Source organism: Aulonocara stuartgranti (assembly GCF_965226115.1).
Source record: "Aulonocara stuartgranti genome assembly, chromosome: 16".
NCBI classification, from domain to species: Eukaryota; Metazoa; Chordata; class Actinopteri; order Cichliformes; family Cichlidae; genus Aulonocara; species Aulonocara stuartgranti.
This window is the reverse complement of record NC_138952.1, coordinates 29,440,862-29,457,799: the sequence shown is the minus strand read 5'-3', so window position 1 is coordinate 29,457,799 and position 16,938 is coordinate 29,440,862. Positions and strand designations below refer to the sequence as shown.

General features: G+C 39.5%; 2 protein-coding genes across 2 annotated transcripts in view; one reads left to right on the top strand and one right to left on the bottom strand.

The window, feature by feature from the left end:
* The window catches only part of enox1 (ecto-NOX disulfide-thiol exchanger 1), a 304,893-nt gene that overhangs the window by 54,331 nt on the left and 233,624 nt on the right, over positions 1 to 16,938 (top strand). The window lies entirely within an intron of this gene.
* Positions 1,391 to 15,855, bottom strand: LOC309691654 (TGF-beta receptor type-2-like). The gene is made up of 8 exons (XM_082509497.1): positions 15,677 to 15,855; positions 9,245 to 9,401; positions 7,056 to 7,264; positions 6,150 to 6,898; positions 4,617 to 4,754; positions 4,342 to 4,483; positions 3,128 to 3,255; positions 1,391 to 2,836 (listed from the first exon to the last, which is right to left on the bottom strand). Exons 1-8 carry the CDS (start codon positions 15,828 to 15,830, stop codon positions 2,672 to 2,674), a joined length of 1,842 nt encoding a protein of 613 aa, XP_082365623.1. The 5' UTR covers positions 15,831 to 15,855; the 3' UTR covers positions 1,391 to 2,671.

Genomic DNA, 16,938 nt, shown 5'->3' with positions numbered 1-16,938 from the left:
AAAACTTTATTTTTTATAATGAACAATACTATATTGTTTTTCAACATATAGGTTTTTAGACACTAGATTGTCATTCAGGAGCTCAGCTGCCATCCATCCCTCCTGAGGAGCCAGTGCACAGCTGGCTACTAAAGAGCAGCTCAGTCAGTGTGTGGACCCCTCTTAGTGAGCATTAGTGGTGTATTCAGCTTGTCTTAATGAAACTTTGTTTTCTTTGAGCTGCTAATGAGTAGCTGGTATCCACTGGTAGCAGAAGTGAACCTTTAATTTGGTTAACCATCTCCTTTGTCTTTCCTCGGTGTGTTTTAGTTTGTGGATGTCGTTTGTTTAGTTGAAATAGCGGTGTTGCCGACTTTTTGAGTTGACTCCTTTATTAATTTAAACTTAGTTTTTCACAATTTGTTCTGCTTGGCTTTTTCTTTTCCCTGTTATACCATTGTTATTCCACGTCCCGTAGCCTTACTCTCGGGTATATAACATGCTCATTAAGGCAAATGTCTGATCTAATCTAAATCTAATCAGCCAATCACACGGCAGGAACTCAATGCCTTCAAGTATACAGACAAGCATCAGAATGTGATTTTAGGTGACTTTGAATGTGGCATGCTTGGTGGTGCCAGACAGGCTGGTCTGAGTAATTCATAAACTGGTGATCTACTGGGATATTCCCACAGAGCCTCTCCAGGGCTCACAGAGAATGGTCTGAAAAATAAAAAATATCCAGTGTGAGGCAGTTCTTTAAGCCAAAAAGCCCGAGGTCAGAGGAGAAAGGCAAACCACTTCAAACTGATAGAAAGTTAACAGTAACTCAAGCAACCGCTTGTTACATCCAAGGTATGCAGAAGAGCATCTCTGAAAGCACAAGCAGATGGGTTCTAACAGCAAAAGACCACACCAGGTGCCACTCCTGTCAGCAAAGGACAGAAAACTGGGACTGCAATTTGCACAGGCTCACCAAAGTCAAGCACCAGATTGGAAAGAAGTTCCCTGGTCTGAGTCTCAATTTCTGCTGTGAAATTTGGTGTAATTAATGCAAATGCATGGCTCCATCCTCCCTTGTATCAACGGTTTAGGCTACTGCTGGTGGTGTAATGGTGTGTAGGTTATTTTTAAGCTGTCATGTCAACATGGACCAAAATCTCAGAGAAATGTTTCCAGCACCTCGGAGAATCTTATTTTAAATCCATATGAGGCCACTCAAACAGCAAAAAAGGGGTTCAAACCAGTGATAGCAAGATGTATAGAATTGAGTGGCAGATAAGTTTATATTATCAGCATTTATAGTAATGTCTTTCAGAGAAGTAATTGAAAAGAAGAAAATACACCAAGGGATGAAACTGTGTAGATGAAAAAAGTCAAATTTTTTATCAAACAAACATAAAACCAGGAAAAAGATTTTTCTCTCCTGTTTATTCATAAATGTAGGTTATAGTCACATGACCTACAGTAGTAGGTTATAGTATAGCAATGATAAGTCACATGTCACAGCCAGTATAAAAGAATAATACCGTGACAAAATGGAGACCAGCTCCAACAAATCAAATCTTTTTCAAACTGTTCAGCGATCAGCAACTGCCAGCAGATCTATGACTGATTCGGGTGTCACATCCTCAGCAAACGTTTGCGAAGAAGTAGGTCTGTCGTTTAAGGCACAGTCAGTCTTTGGTTCATTTCTGTCTCCTCTGGTCTTTTGCTGGAAACATCCAGGAAGCAACAAAGAGAAAACACACAAATTCGTAATAAACAAAATCCCTCTGTTGGGTGACAACGGCTGTGTTCGCACTGCCAGATCACTACACGACAAAGCAAAGGGGTAAAAATGGCACCAAGAGTGGGTGTGCTTGAAATATCTCAGAAAATGTACAGTCTAAAAAACATGAAATTTGGGGCCATTCTTTTCTTTATGATTGTCTCTCTAGAAGTCAATATAAAATGGCAACAGTGCAGTCATGGGGTTGCTGGTATAGATTTTTTGCTTTACACAAGTTCAACCAAATTGCACAACAATGAATTATTCTTTGGTTCATATAAAGGTTTGTCATACTATATGTTGGACCATTTTGTTCTATTTATTTATATATTCTTGTGGGAAAACTTATTTTCTTCACATTTTATTTGAGAAAGATAACACTACCTAAAGATTCTCCAGACTATACGACTGTGAGTTTAAAAGTTTGTGTAAAATCCCTCTCCATGTTGAGATGTTCCAGTCTGCACCAGTGGTCCATTCCCATCTGTTGAGACTGAGCTAAACTTCCATCTGAGCAAACTGGGGCAATGTCTATGAAGTGGTCCACTCTTGCTAATATTGACTTTTTGAATATCCTTATTGTGGCAAATTAGATAATCCTAACTATCAGTCAAAAACTGCTTTAACTGTAACTGTGGTTTAGATTCTTGTCAGTTTTAGTGACTTAACAATTCATTCTCTATCAGTGTCTCATTGAAGATTAGCAGAAAAAAACACGTGTTTCTCCGACAATGCAAACACAGCGAACCATGAAGACTCGTTAGGGGGAAAACCAGTGTGAAGCAGTGAACCTCAGGCATGTCCTCCCTTTCAATCTGGAAGAAAAGAGATCTCCTCTCCTCGAGGAGACGGAGCATGAGGCGTCTCCAAGTCTATTTTTCTCTCTGCTTCATTCTCTTGCCAGAGTTTCACCTCGTCTTCTTACTCCTGACTTACTTCTTCCTCGTCTTCTTCGTCTCCCACCCTGTCGTCATCTTCCGCCTGCTCCAGGGCGCTGAAGCGCTCGACCACGCAGTGAGCCGTGAGCCTAGCCTCGGGGTCGTGATCCCAGCACTCAGTGATGGTGGAACAGAAGATGTTCATCCCCTAAAGAAGATCAGCGTTAGATCCAAAGGCTTCATTTGAAGACAGTGATGACTATAAGCTTGTAACAAGCAACTCTTACAATCTGATTTGGTCACGATTAGGCACATTTTGAATATCTTTGTAATTGATTTGTGAGTTTTTACACCCTGAAATAAACCATGTAAAAAATGAATTCCCTGGTATATGATTGGCTGAATTGTGAGTGGGCAGTTGACAGTGGCCATAAGCCTAAACTTTCAGTTTGTCTGTGTCTCTACATGATTTTTACTGCACTTTTACTTTTTTACTGACCTGGTGCTGCGTCCATGCTAGTGGGATGTCCGGACGTCCTCGGTCTCTCAACACCAGATCTCTCATGCTATCCACACAGGGCTGCTCACAAACCTTGGAGCCAAATGCTGGCTCATAGCTCTTTACCTCTGCAGCAATACACACACACACGCATGCACGTACACACACACACACACACACGCACGCACACACACACACACACACATTTATCATAAACTTTTTTTTCTGCAATGGGAGTTGTCTGACCTGTAACTGAACTTGCAGCTGTTGTCACAGGGACTACCTTTAGTTCAGCTGCACCACTCCCCCCACACTTTGGAGCAAACTTCCAAGATCGAAATTTCAGTCTTCAACCGGAGGTCATGCTTAAATCAAGTTCCGGGGACAGTAGCCATCATTTCACTTTTATGCACACGTCAACACGCCGTTTTTGTGCTAAGCTCTAAAGAACAGTGAAGAGTGCAAAGAGGTTTTGGACACATGCAAAAAACTAAGAACATCTGTCCCACGTCACCTCTTTTTTTCTTTTTTTCCCTTTTTTTTTGATAAGACAGAGATCTAGTCTTTCCCCGTTTGAAAAAAACAGTGGAAAGCAAAGCAGAATTAAGCACTTTTACCCTACAGATTTAGAAAGATTACATGTCATTATATTTGTGTATCAAATTACATATGCTAACTATATCAACCACACAAGCTGTAGGCAAGGAAAGCACTTTGGGCCACGCAAGATCAGTTTTAAACAAAGAAAGTGCAGGAAGCAGGCTGAGCATTACAGCCAGGGGGTGCTATGCCGTGAAGCAACTGGAGAAAGTCAGAGACTTTGGTTTTGGTTCACTTCCAGTCAAAGCAAACATACAAACGGGCTCCAAAAACTAAACTAACTCCACCTCTTCATTCATAAAGGAAGTCTCCATGGGTTGGATATCAGTAAGTCAAAGGTTGCATACTGAATCTGTTTTGTTTTCTTTTACTTTTTTCCCTCCTTGTGGTAAGCACAGCAGAACACATTTAGTTTACTTCTGTGGTCATAGCCTCCTTTTGGACTCTGATTGATCACCTCGTTCTTTTTTTAACATAGGACTGCACAATGACTGGCATCACATCTTTGTATGGTCTTGGGCCTTAACCTAAACTGTGAAAAACATGGGGTGGCAGGTCCTCTCTATGAAGGATTTGTTCTCTTGATCTACAGAAACACAGAAAAGAACACATACCTCCAATTGCATTGCATCGAGAGGCCATCTCCCACAACACTAGAGCCATGGAATAAACATCCATCTGTTTAAAGGCCTCGAGATCCTCCAGGTTCACCCTGGACTCAAGGACCTCAGGAGCCATGTAGCGAGCTGTCCCCACCTAGACAGAATGATAAACTCTTTTTTTGGTGCCATGCAAACAGCACATCAGACAGGTAGGCATAATAGTTTGGGTCATGGGTGTATTTAATAAAAATATTCAAACACAAACTGCACAGATATGCACAGATTACCTGTCCACTGTTGGCATAGTCATCAACTGTAAGGGACAGGTCCAGTCTTAAAGCCAGACCAAAGTCACACAGTGCGCACTCTTTCCTGCTCTTTACCAGGATGTTACTGCTCTTGAGGTCCCGATGGGCCACTGGTACCTACAAAAACAAGCAATGCTCAAAACAACAACTTCAGCAAGGAGCCAAAAACTGTGCCCAAAATCAATCCTAGAGATTCATATATATTCATATCAGATAGAGATAAATCTGTTTTGTGAAAATATTGCTGCTGTGGTATCTGTATCATGGTCCACATCCATACAATGAATCATGAGGCTTTGAGGTTTCAAACAATGCATGATTTCATTCACAATAGGCAGCACTGATTTAAAATATGCTGGTAGAGTTTTCTTGGCTAGCATTTGTCAATTTAAATGGCTTTGTCCAAATCTATGTGAACCTGGAGGAAACAGTAATTAAATTGCATTATATGCTTAGGCCTTGGTCTGACAAGGGCACCTTATCATCCTCTATGAGTTCAGTGAATTATGTGTTGTTAATTTACTGACATAGATACAGCAGTCTACTACCTGGCAATGCAAGAATATACACTTGTGTCCTTAAGTTTGGATATTAGGAAGAAGCTGTAGAGCAAAGATTGAAAAAAAGAGAAGAAGAAGCTAAAGAGCATAGGCCTTGTGTTTGGCTAACCAAGACGAAGTATACTTTTTACCGTTGTTTATCTGAGTTGTAAACAAATGATTTTAGCCACACTTCCCTTTGGCATAATAACCACTATAATCACCCTGAGTCATATATGTATCCAGTGTGGGTTAAGTGTACTGTGCGGTGGTCAGGACTAAGTTAGAAATCTGATCTGGCATTTCATGAATGACTGTAGGTGTGCGTATAGAGCCAAAGCTTCACTTAAGCAAGTCTAGTTTTAACCAGCTTCTTTGTAAATGCAATCTCTCAGCCAGCATTTGTTCCATTAAATCTGCTTTAGAAGTTAGTAAATGGCACTGAAACCTTTGTAATGTAAAAAGGGGGTAATTCATAAACATACAAAGCATACAAACATTTCATTGCTGGCGTTCAAATCCTTGAATAACTGCAACTTATTTAATCAAAGCCATGCAACTCAAAATTCATCCATGCAATGTACTAAAATCAAAGTTAATACTTGATGACTAATAATTAATTTGATTATTTTCAGGAGTTATATTTCTTTCTAGAACAATCATGCTCAATAATATCTTAAAGACCTTATAGCAACATATTATCCCAGACTGTGGGCTTACTTGTGGTTCCTATGGGAGATAGGGTCTTCAGCTTCGGTGTTTGATACCACTATTGTAGTTTAATTGTTAGTAAGTCGTTTAAAATTCTGGCTCATTCCCTTTCCCTTTGAAGCATCTTGAGACTACTGTTGTTATTATTTGGTGCTATACAAATGGAATTGAACTGAATCTAAACTTCATGGTGGATTCCCTTCAGCTCTTCGTTGGGACCATCAATAATAATAAATCTTAGAAGATGATAGGTTAAATTTACCTTTGGTAGCCCACTGAGTGTTGTGTCACTATGAAGGTGAGCTAATCCTTTAGCAATGCTGCCTGCCATGGCAACAAGTTCTTCCCAGCTCAATATGTTAGCTGTGAGGAAGTCCTGCAGATTTCCTAGGCTGTGATAGGCTAAAACCAGCCAGTAGGTGTGTGGGGTGTGGCCCGACAGGCCCCTTTCCTCAGCTGCTAGGAACTGAATCACATTATCGTGCTGTAGCTTGGGGTCAGCAAAGATGGAGCATTCATTTCTCCATGAGGCGTACTCCACATCCGGAAACACCTTCACCGCCACAGTTTCATAGCTATTAACTCCACCTTTCTCGCCCTGGAGCAGCCATCCCCTCCACACTTCGGCAAAGCGCCCCTTCCCCACCAGCACATCCAGTTTGATAGGTAGCAGTTCAGCTGGCTGGCCCTGCCAACTGGTCATACCGCTGATAGTGTCACTGTTAAGAGGTTGAACCTTGGTGTTCGACTCATCCTGTTCAGCATCAGTCACACCTCCTCCTCCACCTTCTCCCTGAGCACCCAGGCCCCCACATGGTAGATCCAAGGCCTGGTAAAGCTCAGGGGTGCGTTTAGTGGGCCAGTCAGGGCATACTGACGGAGCTGGTTTGTCAGGACGACGTATGCGGTAGAAATAGAAGGCAGCAATGGCAACTATGGCCACCAGAATAGGGGGCACCAAACTAACCACTACCACAGGGATCACATCCTTACTTTGGAGCGGTAAGAATCCTGCAGGAACAGAGGATTTTATCAGTTAACCACTGATTTAGCTACCTGTTCATTGTTTTATCTATTCATCCACCTAGCTGGATTTCATTATATTCACATATTTATCTTTTCATGCATTTATTCTTTCCCACACTCCCTCGTTCCTCCTTCTCTTCACCATTTGCTCCCTTGTCGAAGACAAGTTTGTCGTTACATTCATGTTCACCCTGACATCCACAGACCATCATGGAGTCATTTGCAGCCTGTGGGACCATACGACACTCCCTGGAAGTGAAGGTCTGCAGCAGGTCAGGACTGATACCATCCAGTGGCAGATTTGGGTGGTGACACATTGTGTACACTGTCATTGTGTTGTTTGCCTTCCTCCTGGAAGAGCAGACAAAAAAATTAGAAACATTAGAAAGTAATGCATGTGACTGGCTTTACTTAAAGAGGAGTTTACATCCTGCTGATGTGAGAGAGATGAGACATCATCTTTCCAGCCTGACGCTCAGCAGATTTAGACTTCATGCCCACTTGGCTTGTGAACAGCCACGGATTGCATCACAAAGCTGAAGGTCAACACTGCTCTGTGCTCTGCCATTTATTACATTCATACATTTATCTTTGAAGCCATTTATACAGTCATCAAGACAGCACTGACTGAGGACAGTCACGAGACTAGCAAGGAGACTTGCAGACCAGCAACCTGTTGAGGATGTACCCAGTCCCTCTCACTATGGACTGGACAAGCAGAAGAAAGTGGATGGAAGTTCAGCCCTTCTATTACCCCTGCTGTTAAATATGTTAATGTGTAACTGTCCAAAAAGAAAATGCACCCCATCTTCCTCCACTTATCCAGTTCAGCCAGGGCTGGGGCGTTTTCCAGCTGGCAAAAGGTATAGTACACCCAGGATGAGTTGAGAGTTTGCTGCTGGGCTAATTCAGAGAGACAGACAATATTCAAACTAACATCGATGTACAACTTACAATCACCAGTTAACCTAATATACATGTCTTTGGACTGTGAAAGGAAGCTAGGAAACTACATGAGCACAGGGAGAACATACAGACTAACTCCTGGAATGTTAATTTGCATCTAAGCTAATTTTATTAAAGCTATTATACTATAACATTTTTTTCTTTTGAAAAACAATCATTTCAGAGAATCACTGATTTGTTTATTACACCCGATTTGGGCTTGTACAAGACCACAGCTACATGGTGATGTTCTCATGTCTTGTAGTTTTCTATAAACTAACGCTTGAAGAGGCCTGAGTCCGGGGTCTTTTTTACAATACAAGAGAATAATAGAATACTGGCTACTGCATTATTAATAATGTTAATAAAAGCAATCTCTAAGCTCATCCCAAAGTCTGCTCACAAGCCAGCTGTTCAACAATCTGTAGGGTTGTTTGTTTGTTGTTGCTTTTGACCATTTTTGGTAGTATTTTTTCATCTTCATCCAATAAACACATCAAAGAGTAAAGCAGAAAATAAAAGTACCTCAAACCTTCACTGAGCTACAGTACGTGAGTAAACAGAGTTTTGAATCTTTGCACCACTGATGCAAAGATGACACCAGTGAAGTGGAGTTCACACAAACACCGTGTTCCTGACAGAGAGTCTACAGACTGTGTATATTTGCCCTGAATAAACCAATTTTCTTCTCCTCTTTTCTTCTGTCAGTTCTCTATTGCTGGTTTCCTTCAGAGAGCTGGGAGGGTCAGGCTGGCTCACGTGCACAGGAAATGAGAGGGGGGGGGGGGGTGTAGTGAGGGGATCACAGTGTAGGACTGCTATCCAAACAAAACTACCAATCAGCAAAAACTTTCCAGTCATGAAGAAAGCAGCAGCAGAAAGCTGGCGTGAAGTTTTGAAGCTACAGAGATTCTCTCTAATAGAAAAATTAACCAACAACTATGAAAAAGGCCAAACTGTGGTCACATGTTTTGTTTGCGTTCGTGCGTGTGAGACTGTGTGTGTTTTCATTTAAGTCCAACAGTAGCACGCTGAGAGAAATCACTTCAGGATGTTTCATAATACTGATCGACACCATATTGAACCAGCTCGGCTGTACTGTTCTCTTATCTGCAGACTCATGGGACAGTGCTGAAGAATAACAATGTGGGCATGGTCATTTTATAGCATTTCTATGGATGTTAGAGGCTTCAGGATGTGCTGTATTAAACAAATAACAAAACAGTCAGCTAGAAAACATCAAACTGAGAAAGGTAAAAACTACCATGTGTCTATTTTCTCATGTAGTTACCTATATACAGGTTAGGTCATAGGCTCTGTAAGTTTCCCCACAGAAGACAGACAAAACAAATTATAGGAATATAAGTTACTCAAAAAGGGTCTCACCATATGGCCATGCAGATCTCTTCAGTGGTGTTGCAGAAAGAGCTCAAGTTGCAGTTGCTGGAGCATATGTTGCCTTCGCACACCGGTGTGGATACCTCACACCACCTGCATAAATTGAAGCTCAGGTGGCTTAAAGACTGGACATCAACTGGAAGACCTTCAGGGTAAGAAAAGGATGAATCAGAAATCAGCAGGAAAAATAACAACATGAGTCATTTCAGCCAACCCCAAAGCTCATCTGTAGCAGCCGTGGGAATTATGCTGCAGGACCAGAGGTTTATGGTTTAGTATAAACACATATAGTATGAAGTTGGTGTCGACAAACACAACGCTTTAACAAGATCCCTGTTTATTTCCTGTTTCCACTCCCATTCTGTTGTATAAAACACCGGCCCCAATCTTTCTTGCGCCACGGACCGGTTTAACGTCAAACAATATTTTCACGGACCGGCCTTTAAGGTGTCACGGATGAATACAACAAAATAAAATGATACGACCAAGACAAAAACTGTGGTATTTTGTAAATATAATAATAAACGCAAATTCACTGTGTAATTGTGTTACTTTATTAGCAGCGTCCTCCTGAAATGCGCCAACAACACTGAGAGTGACGTCGTCCTCTCTGTCCCTTAATGCTCTCTGGTCGCTATGGCAACGCGTAAACATTTATTTCAAAATAAGACACAACTACAACACGGGAAAAGACCCAGGGAGACCGAGTTAATGAGGAAAAATCTGAAAACCACAAATTTCACACCTGACCCTCAACTCTCGCGGCCCGGTACCAAACGACTCACGGACCGTTACCGGGGATTGAGGACCGCTGGTATAAAACGTTTTAGGCAGTGGAGTTAGTGATCTCATCCGGGTTTCACAATTTGAAAAAGGCACAAAAATGCTACTTATTCACTAAAGTATATCTTAGGATAAAAATTAAAACAGGCAGACCATTTTCAAACTGTTTATATGCTGGTGCTCCATGGATCACAAGGTGAATGGTGTCACTCATCTCTGGCCCGATGGATGTGACATTCAAATCAGTCCATGGGCCACAAATGTCATTTATATGCAATGCATGGCAGAGCTTTAACTTACATTTGTGCGCACACGTTTTGTTTTCACAAGTGTTCCTGAGCGTGTGTCTGATTTTAATGCCGTGCTGAAGCCTTTCAGTACTGGTTTCCAGCCTCATACCCTTCTCACAAGGGGATTTCATTGGATTATCCTTTAACGAGCTTTCCTTTAATTCTTCTAGATTTTATATATCATACATACAACTATTTGGCTGCACAGTTCCTCACACATTGCTTAACCTCCTCCCACCCTTACTTCTGAAACACTCTTTGATGCTAGTGTTACTCACCTGTTGGCAACAATTCCAATTATTTCTGGGATGTACCCTCTGTTTTCAAATCAAATCAAATCAACATTTCTGCATTTAACATGTTCAGTTAACAATCTGCATCAAATGACTAAGAGATCATTGCACTGTGCTTTTAATTCCTTTTTACACAGTGTTATGACTTTTATGGAAATGGATCAGTGTGGCACAGAGTAAAAAAGGTTTTACATGAAACATAAAAGACATATGTGACTTCTGTGTCAACCCCTGCCTGACTGGTAACCCAAAAATCCTACTTCATTAATAACATTGCGTACATATAGCATGACATTGCTTAGGTCACAGAGGAGATTAGCTTTGAGGCTTGTGATATGTGATAATATAATGACAGCTGAAAGTCTTGAGGGCAACAGACAGCTGTGTTCTCGGTTTTAGCTGGAGGTTCCAACATAGTAAAGTTCAAAACATCCTACTGCATCAGCTTCTGCCACGTACAGAATTACATAAAGTGAATGTGACTTAGAGCAGGATATGGGTGTGTCCCTTTGGAGCTGAAAACTGTTAGCAAGCAGTCTCTCAAAGAAATAAGCAGACTTTATTTCTTTGTGTGCGGTTTTAGGCTTTGGTATTTGTACTATGTGGTTGTTGTGTATTTGTCTGTAGAGTAAGTGAATATCTTTACACTATGCTTGAGCTTGCATATGCGTGTGTTGCTCTGCCAGATTGCCATCCCACCCAGATGACACAGATATAATGGCCCAAGCAACAAACATGCTGTACTTATGATATCATGCATTCCCAGAAGAGTCAAAGTTTTAATGATGCTGCTGTGTAAAAACGTTCTGCTGAAGGTAAAAGTCATGTAAATGCAAAGTAGCCATTCTGCAGCGCAGTTTAATTCATATATATTGAGGTTCTGTCTTTATACCATCTACAAAGTAACTAAAGTAACAGAAGCAGTAAAAAATTATTAAGTAAAAAGTAGAGTGGAGTACAGGGTATGATATTTATAATTCAAGTGTGTAGTAACAACATAAAGTGGCATAAAATGGAAAGCTAAAATGGGTCCTCTCAACGACACAGGCATACACAAATAGAAATCCCAGTGTTGCATGGATATCTATGTAAACATGTACTCAATTACACACACAAACCCAACCACAATGCATTATAATTAGAAATGCTCTACACACACATACAGAGTAGTACACATAAACACACAGCAGTTCATTAACTCTGTAACACACAAATGCACATACAAATACACATACAAATACACGCGCACACACACACACACACACACACACACACACACACACACACACACACACACAAAGGCGAAGCAGTTCCAGATGTTTCTTCCAAACTGGGCTGAAGACAAAGGAAGAAAGAGTTGGGATGTAAAAAGCTTGAATCAGCATCACAGGCTCTGCGTGTACTCAAATGTTTATCTTTGTAAGGGTCAGTACGAGTTTTAGAGACTGGGTATGTGGACATTTGTGGAAAGTTAGTAACTTTCAACTGGTCCCAATTTAGGGACCCGTCTTCAAAGGCTGTCTGCAGTTAATTTACTTTTTCAGATACAAAGTCTAACATCATACAAAAACTAAACCTATTACATGATGTTAACTTTAATAACATGTTAATAATACTATCATTGTAATATAAAATAAAAAACAAACTAATGTTATTAAGTAGGCTAGAGTATAGTTTGCTTTCAGGTCGAGTGCTACTACCACTTACTTGCACCATCATTCATTTATACTCATGCAGCTGTGACAGCATGGATACCTAAAAAGGCCATTTAAAATATCAGTAACCCTACAAAAACAAAGTAGAATAAGCACAACAAATATCACACAATATTAAACACACTCCCAAATATTTGAGAGGTAAATATCATGTTATTTAATGGTTAATTATAGTTTGGAGTAAAAATACATCAACATGTAAATGATGATGTATTATCATGTCATAATGTTACCCAGCAGTATCCAGCAGTTACAGGCAGCATCTGTTATAGCCGCAATACATAAATATATTAATGCATTTATAGCCATAATGCAAATAACTAATCATGCATGGTAAGTGCTTTTATTTTTTGGTATTTAATTATGTAAAGCTTCGCATGCGTGATTTCACTGGTAACAGGACATTTACATGATTGAATTACTAAAGCAAAAGTTCTAAATACTTGTCCCACCCTCTGCAGCTATAATATGGTTGAGGTTAGGGTAGGTGGCCTGGACTGCATTAAGACCCTCAAGAGTTAGAAGTACACACATGTGAGTATATGTCTGTGTGTGTGTGTGTGTGTGTGTGTGTGTGTGTGTGTGTGTGTGTGTGTGTGTGTGTGTGTGTGTGGGTGTGTGTGTGTGTGTGTGGGTGTGTGTGTGCCTCCAGGAATAAATTGAAGCCAGAAGTGAGCTGCATCGAGAGCCAAGTTAGCATCCAACACTCCTCCCTCAAAGGCTCATGGGAAATGTGAGCGCTCCATGCTACTCGGCGGAGGAGGAGGCCCTCCCTATCACAACTCCAACTTTACTTAAGACACACACACAGATAGACACACACACACAAACAGGAGATTTAAGCTTATACACATATGCATGTTGCACTCATGTGCAACACGCGCAAAACAAACTGATTTTTATTTACATTATGTTGACAGAAAGGTCTGACATTTTGTAAAATACCTTCATTTGCATCCATGGTTAAATGTTCCAATTACTGATGCATTCAGCCGGCAGCTTGCTGGCTTATCTTAGTCCTAAGACTATAAACATAGAGACTTCAAGTTTGGCTCTGAGAAACTAGCCAGATAACAGACTGTTTCGTTGTTGCATTATTATGAAATTTAAAACTATCATTGTTTACAGATTTGCAAAGTATTTATGCTACATAATTTACCATCTAATTTTTCTCTTAATTAATGTGAGTAAACACACAAGCAGGAGTCCCACAGGATTGTGTTGAAGCCAGTAGCCATTAATGTTTGTTTTGAATTTAATGATGAATTTGAGTGAGGCGACATAAATACTTAGTAGAATATTAGTAGACGAGTAGTTTCCAGAGTTGGGAGTTTCTGGTGTTCTCATCTTCAAAACATTATTTAAGAGAAAAATTACAATGAACGACTACAACAGAGACTCATATAAACGAATTAAATCATGCACATCAGCTTGTAAGTCAGTATTGTTTTATGCTTGCTTCCAACTGAATTAAAGATCTACTTTAAGTTGCTCCAACCTGCCTCATATGCCTGGATTTTTTTTTTTATCGCTATTGTTTGGTCATAATCTTTACCTTTTCCTTTTTGTTATTAATCCCTTCCATGATTGGGGACTAGTACTGCTCATGTTCTTTATTCCCATCATTGAATTAAAATTTAAAGAAACATACCAACGGGTTCAATACTACATTTCAGCATTTTGCACTTTTCACACAGGCAGTAAATCTGGATGCAAACAAAAGCTCCTCAAATGTGAGTAAAATCATAAAACAATTTTTTTTTAAAACAACCTCATGCTGTATGAGAGACTGGAACAATGAAAAGTTGATATTTATGCATGGATGGTGCTCTGAGACATCTTTGAGATGCTGTATTTGTCACTATGTGCAGTAAATCAGACTGAAGTGACAGGATATTTGTATTTGACACAACAGCCTTTTTTGTTTTTTACTCTGATGACTTAGACAGCTTTTTGTGGAGCATGTTGTCAGATGCAGTTTAACATTCTGTCTGTATGTGATTTGAATTATTTTGTGCACAAAAGAAACAAAAGTCTGTAAATCCCCACATAAGTGGATTCTTTTCAGCACTCCCTTTGTACTGTTGTTCGTTTGGGAATTTATCTTTTTGAAATATGTATTCTGTTCAATTTCTTCTGTAAGTACAAGAAAAGTGTCCAAAAGCATTAACACACTCTTTCTTTTAGTGCCAGTCTGTGTCTTCTCCAATGTCTTAAACAGCGCCAAGATGTGACTGTGTGTGTAGCCATTCATGAGGACTTTCAGATACACTCACTCTTTGTTAGATATGAGATAATAAGCTGCCCTTTAACAGGAACTGCATGCATAATGACCATGGTGGAAAGCACATTTACTCAAGAAGAGAATCCATTTCTGCATTTTGAAGGCAGTTACTGTCTGTTTTACTGCATGTTTTGCTATAGATTGAACCATGTCTAACAAGAAATATAATATATACAAGACTAAAGCTGAAATGGAATTTGATTGTTGATAGAAAAGATATCTTTTTCGATAACTGCCAAAACAAAAATGCTGACCATTTCATGCTTTTATTTTGAAATATTTTAACAACTTATTTCGCCTTTTTTGAAGTTTGAATTATTGATATTATGACTTAGAAAACCAGGAAGTCAAGCGAACTGATTTGTTGAGAAACGTATTTGAATATGAAATGGTGCAGACATTATTTAGAATCCCACATGAAATAAATCAAATCCACTCCAACCAGCAAGAGTAAAATAGTGTAAAACACAATGTTCAGGAGTACATAACATCTGTAATATTCACATGGGTCATATCTTTGTACTGAGTACATTTAAATGAATATGTTTAAATTAAGACTATGTTTTAGACTACGTTTTACTTAGGTAACATTTTTCATTCAGGACTTTTAGAGTATCAGAGAGAGATTAAAAGAGAATAAACAGGAAAATGCTGCTGAGACTTTAATGGCTCAGGATCCATGGTTTGAATCAGAAGACAGTCACATTTAGCATCTTATCTGCTGATGGAGCTGATAATATTTGTGGACTGCTGACAATACACAAAGCTGATAAACTAAATTACATGAATGATATTTGTGTACTTCTCTGTTGACACTGCAACTAAGCTACATGAATCTGATACCTTCGTTGCAACTTTTATTGCTACATGAATCTTCCACTCTCACTTGATAACACATGAGTATTTCTTCATGTGCTGTATAGTCATTCAACCAAGATAACGGATCTGAGTAGCTTTTCCAAAACAAAACGTCCCTCCTCTCTGTCATGCCCTCCTCTCGGCCCTCCAGCTCCGAGGAAAAGAGAGAAACAGCCCAGAAATCAGGCAGCACTCACAGGCAGTCAGGAGGACGAGGATCCCGGTCCAAATCGTCCAGCACTGAGCCATCATCTTCCGGCAAAGTAAGTCGATGAAACTCAGGGGACCCCGGTCAGTCGGTGTGTTGGTGCTTCGGTCTTCAGCCCCCGGTGTCAGCGGAGAGCCTCTCATGTACGCAGAGAAAGAGAGAGGGAGCCCAGATGTTTTTCATCCAGATGTGGGCTGGCCCCGCCCCCTTCTACTGCCTCTGTTTCTGTGTCTCATTTCTCCACATGTGACACACAGCGGTGGAAACAGTATTCACTCAGTGTAAAAGTACTCCATTACAGCAAAGTCCTGCTTTCAAAAAAATCCGCAAACAAAAATCATCGTAAATACTTTTTGAAAACGTATTTTAAAAACAAACAATTAAAGCAGATGCCCTTTTTATGACTTTACATCACTTTTTCATTAAGAATTTCTTTCCTTGTAATTTCTTTAAAAAATTACAAAAAAAACCATAGTGTCATCGTGTGTTTATTATTTGTACTCATTTGCAGTTAGGTCCATGAGCATTTAAACAATGGTAAATTTTTGGGTAATTATTTTCAACAGTTTAATTTTGAAAACAGGAAATGTTGTTTTTATTGCTCTTTTATGTTATTATTATTACTGTTTTGTTATTACTGCATTCATTATAATTAATTATAATTTAATTTAATATTTCGCATTTATCTTATTGTTACAGAAGGAAAATAAATGGGCATCAAAGAAAATGATTTGATATTGTTCATGATATAATTTTACACTTTACATATTTAAAAGCAGGAAAAATCCAAACGTATCAGTCCTGTTTTGACAGCCTGTTAAATGCAGTGAGATTACTTACTTAATTCAAATTCTTGGCCAAACAGCACCAAGAATGTTTATGAAACTATTTTTCTAGTCTTTTTTTAATAGAGCAAAATCAAACTTTCATTGTAATGCATTTATTATGTTGCATGATTTTTTTCTTAGTCTCAGAAAATATATTCTAGGTAAGTTCTGTATATTATAATACATTTTATTTATTTACTTTTTACCATTGTTCATCCTTGTCCATTTTTTTCATTTTTTTATTATCTCAGTTTAGAGTTTTAAAAGTTTCTTCACAGAACTTTGCATTTCTATTAAACCAATCTGAAGAAGAAACGGTGGGTGAGACTGTGAGCACTAACAGGTTTATTCCAGCTCATTAGTCAGGTTATGCTCAAACCACAGTGATGTGAGGGCTCAGTGAGCAAATACATATAAATGCTGA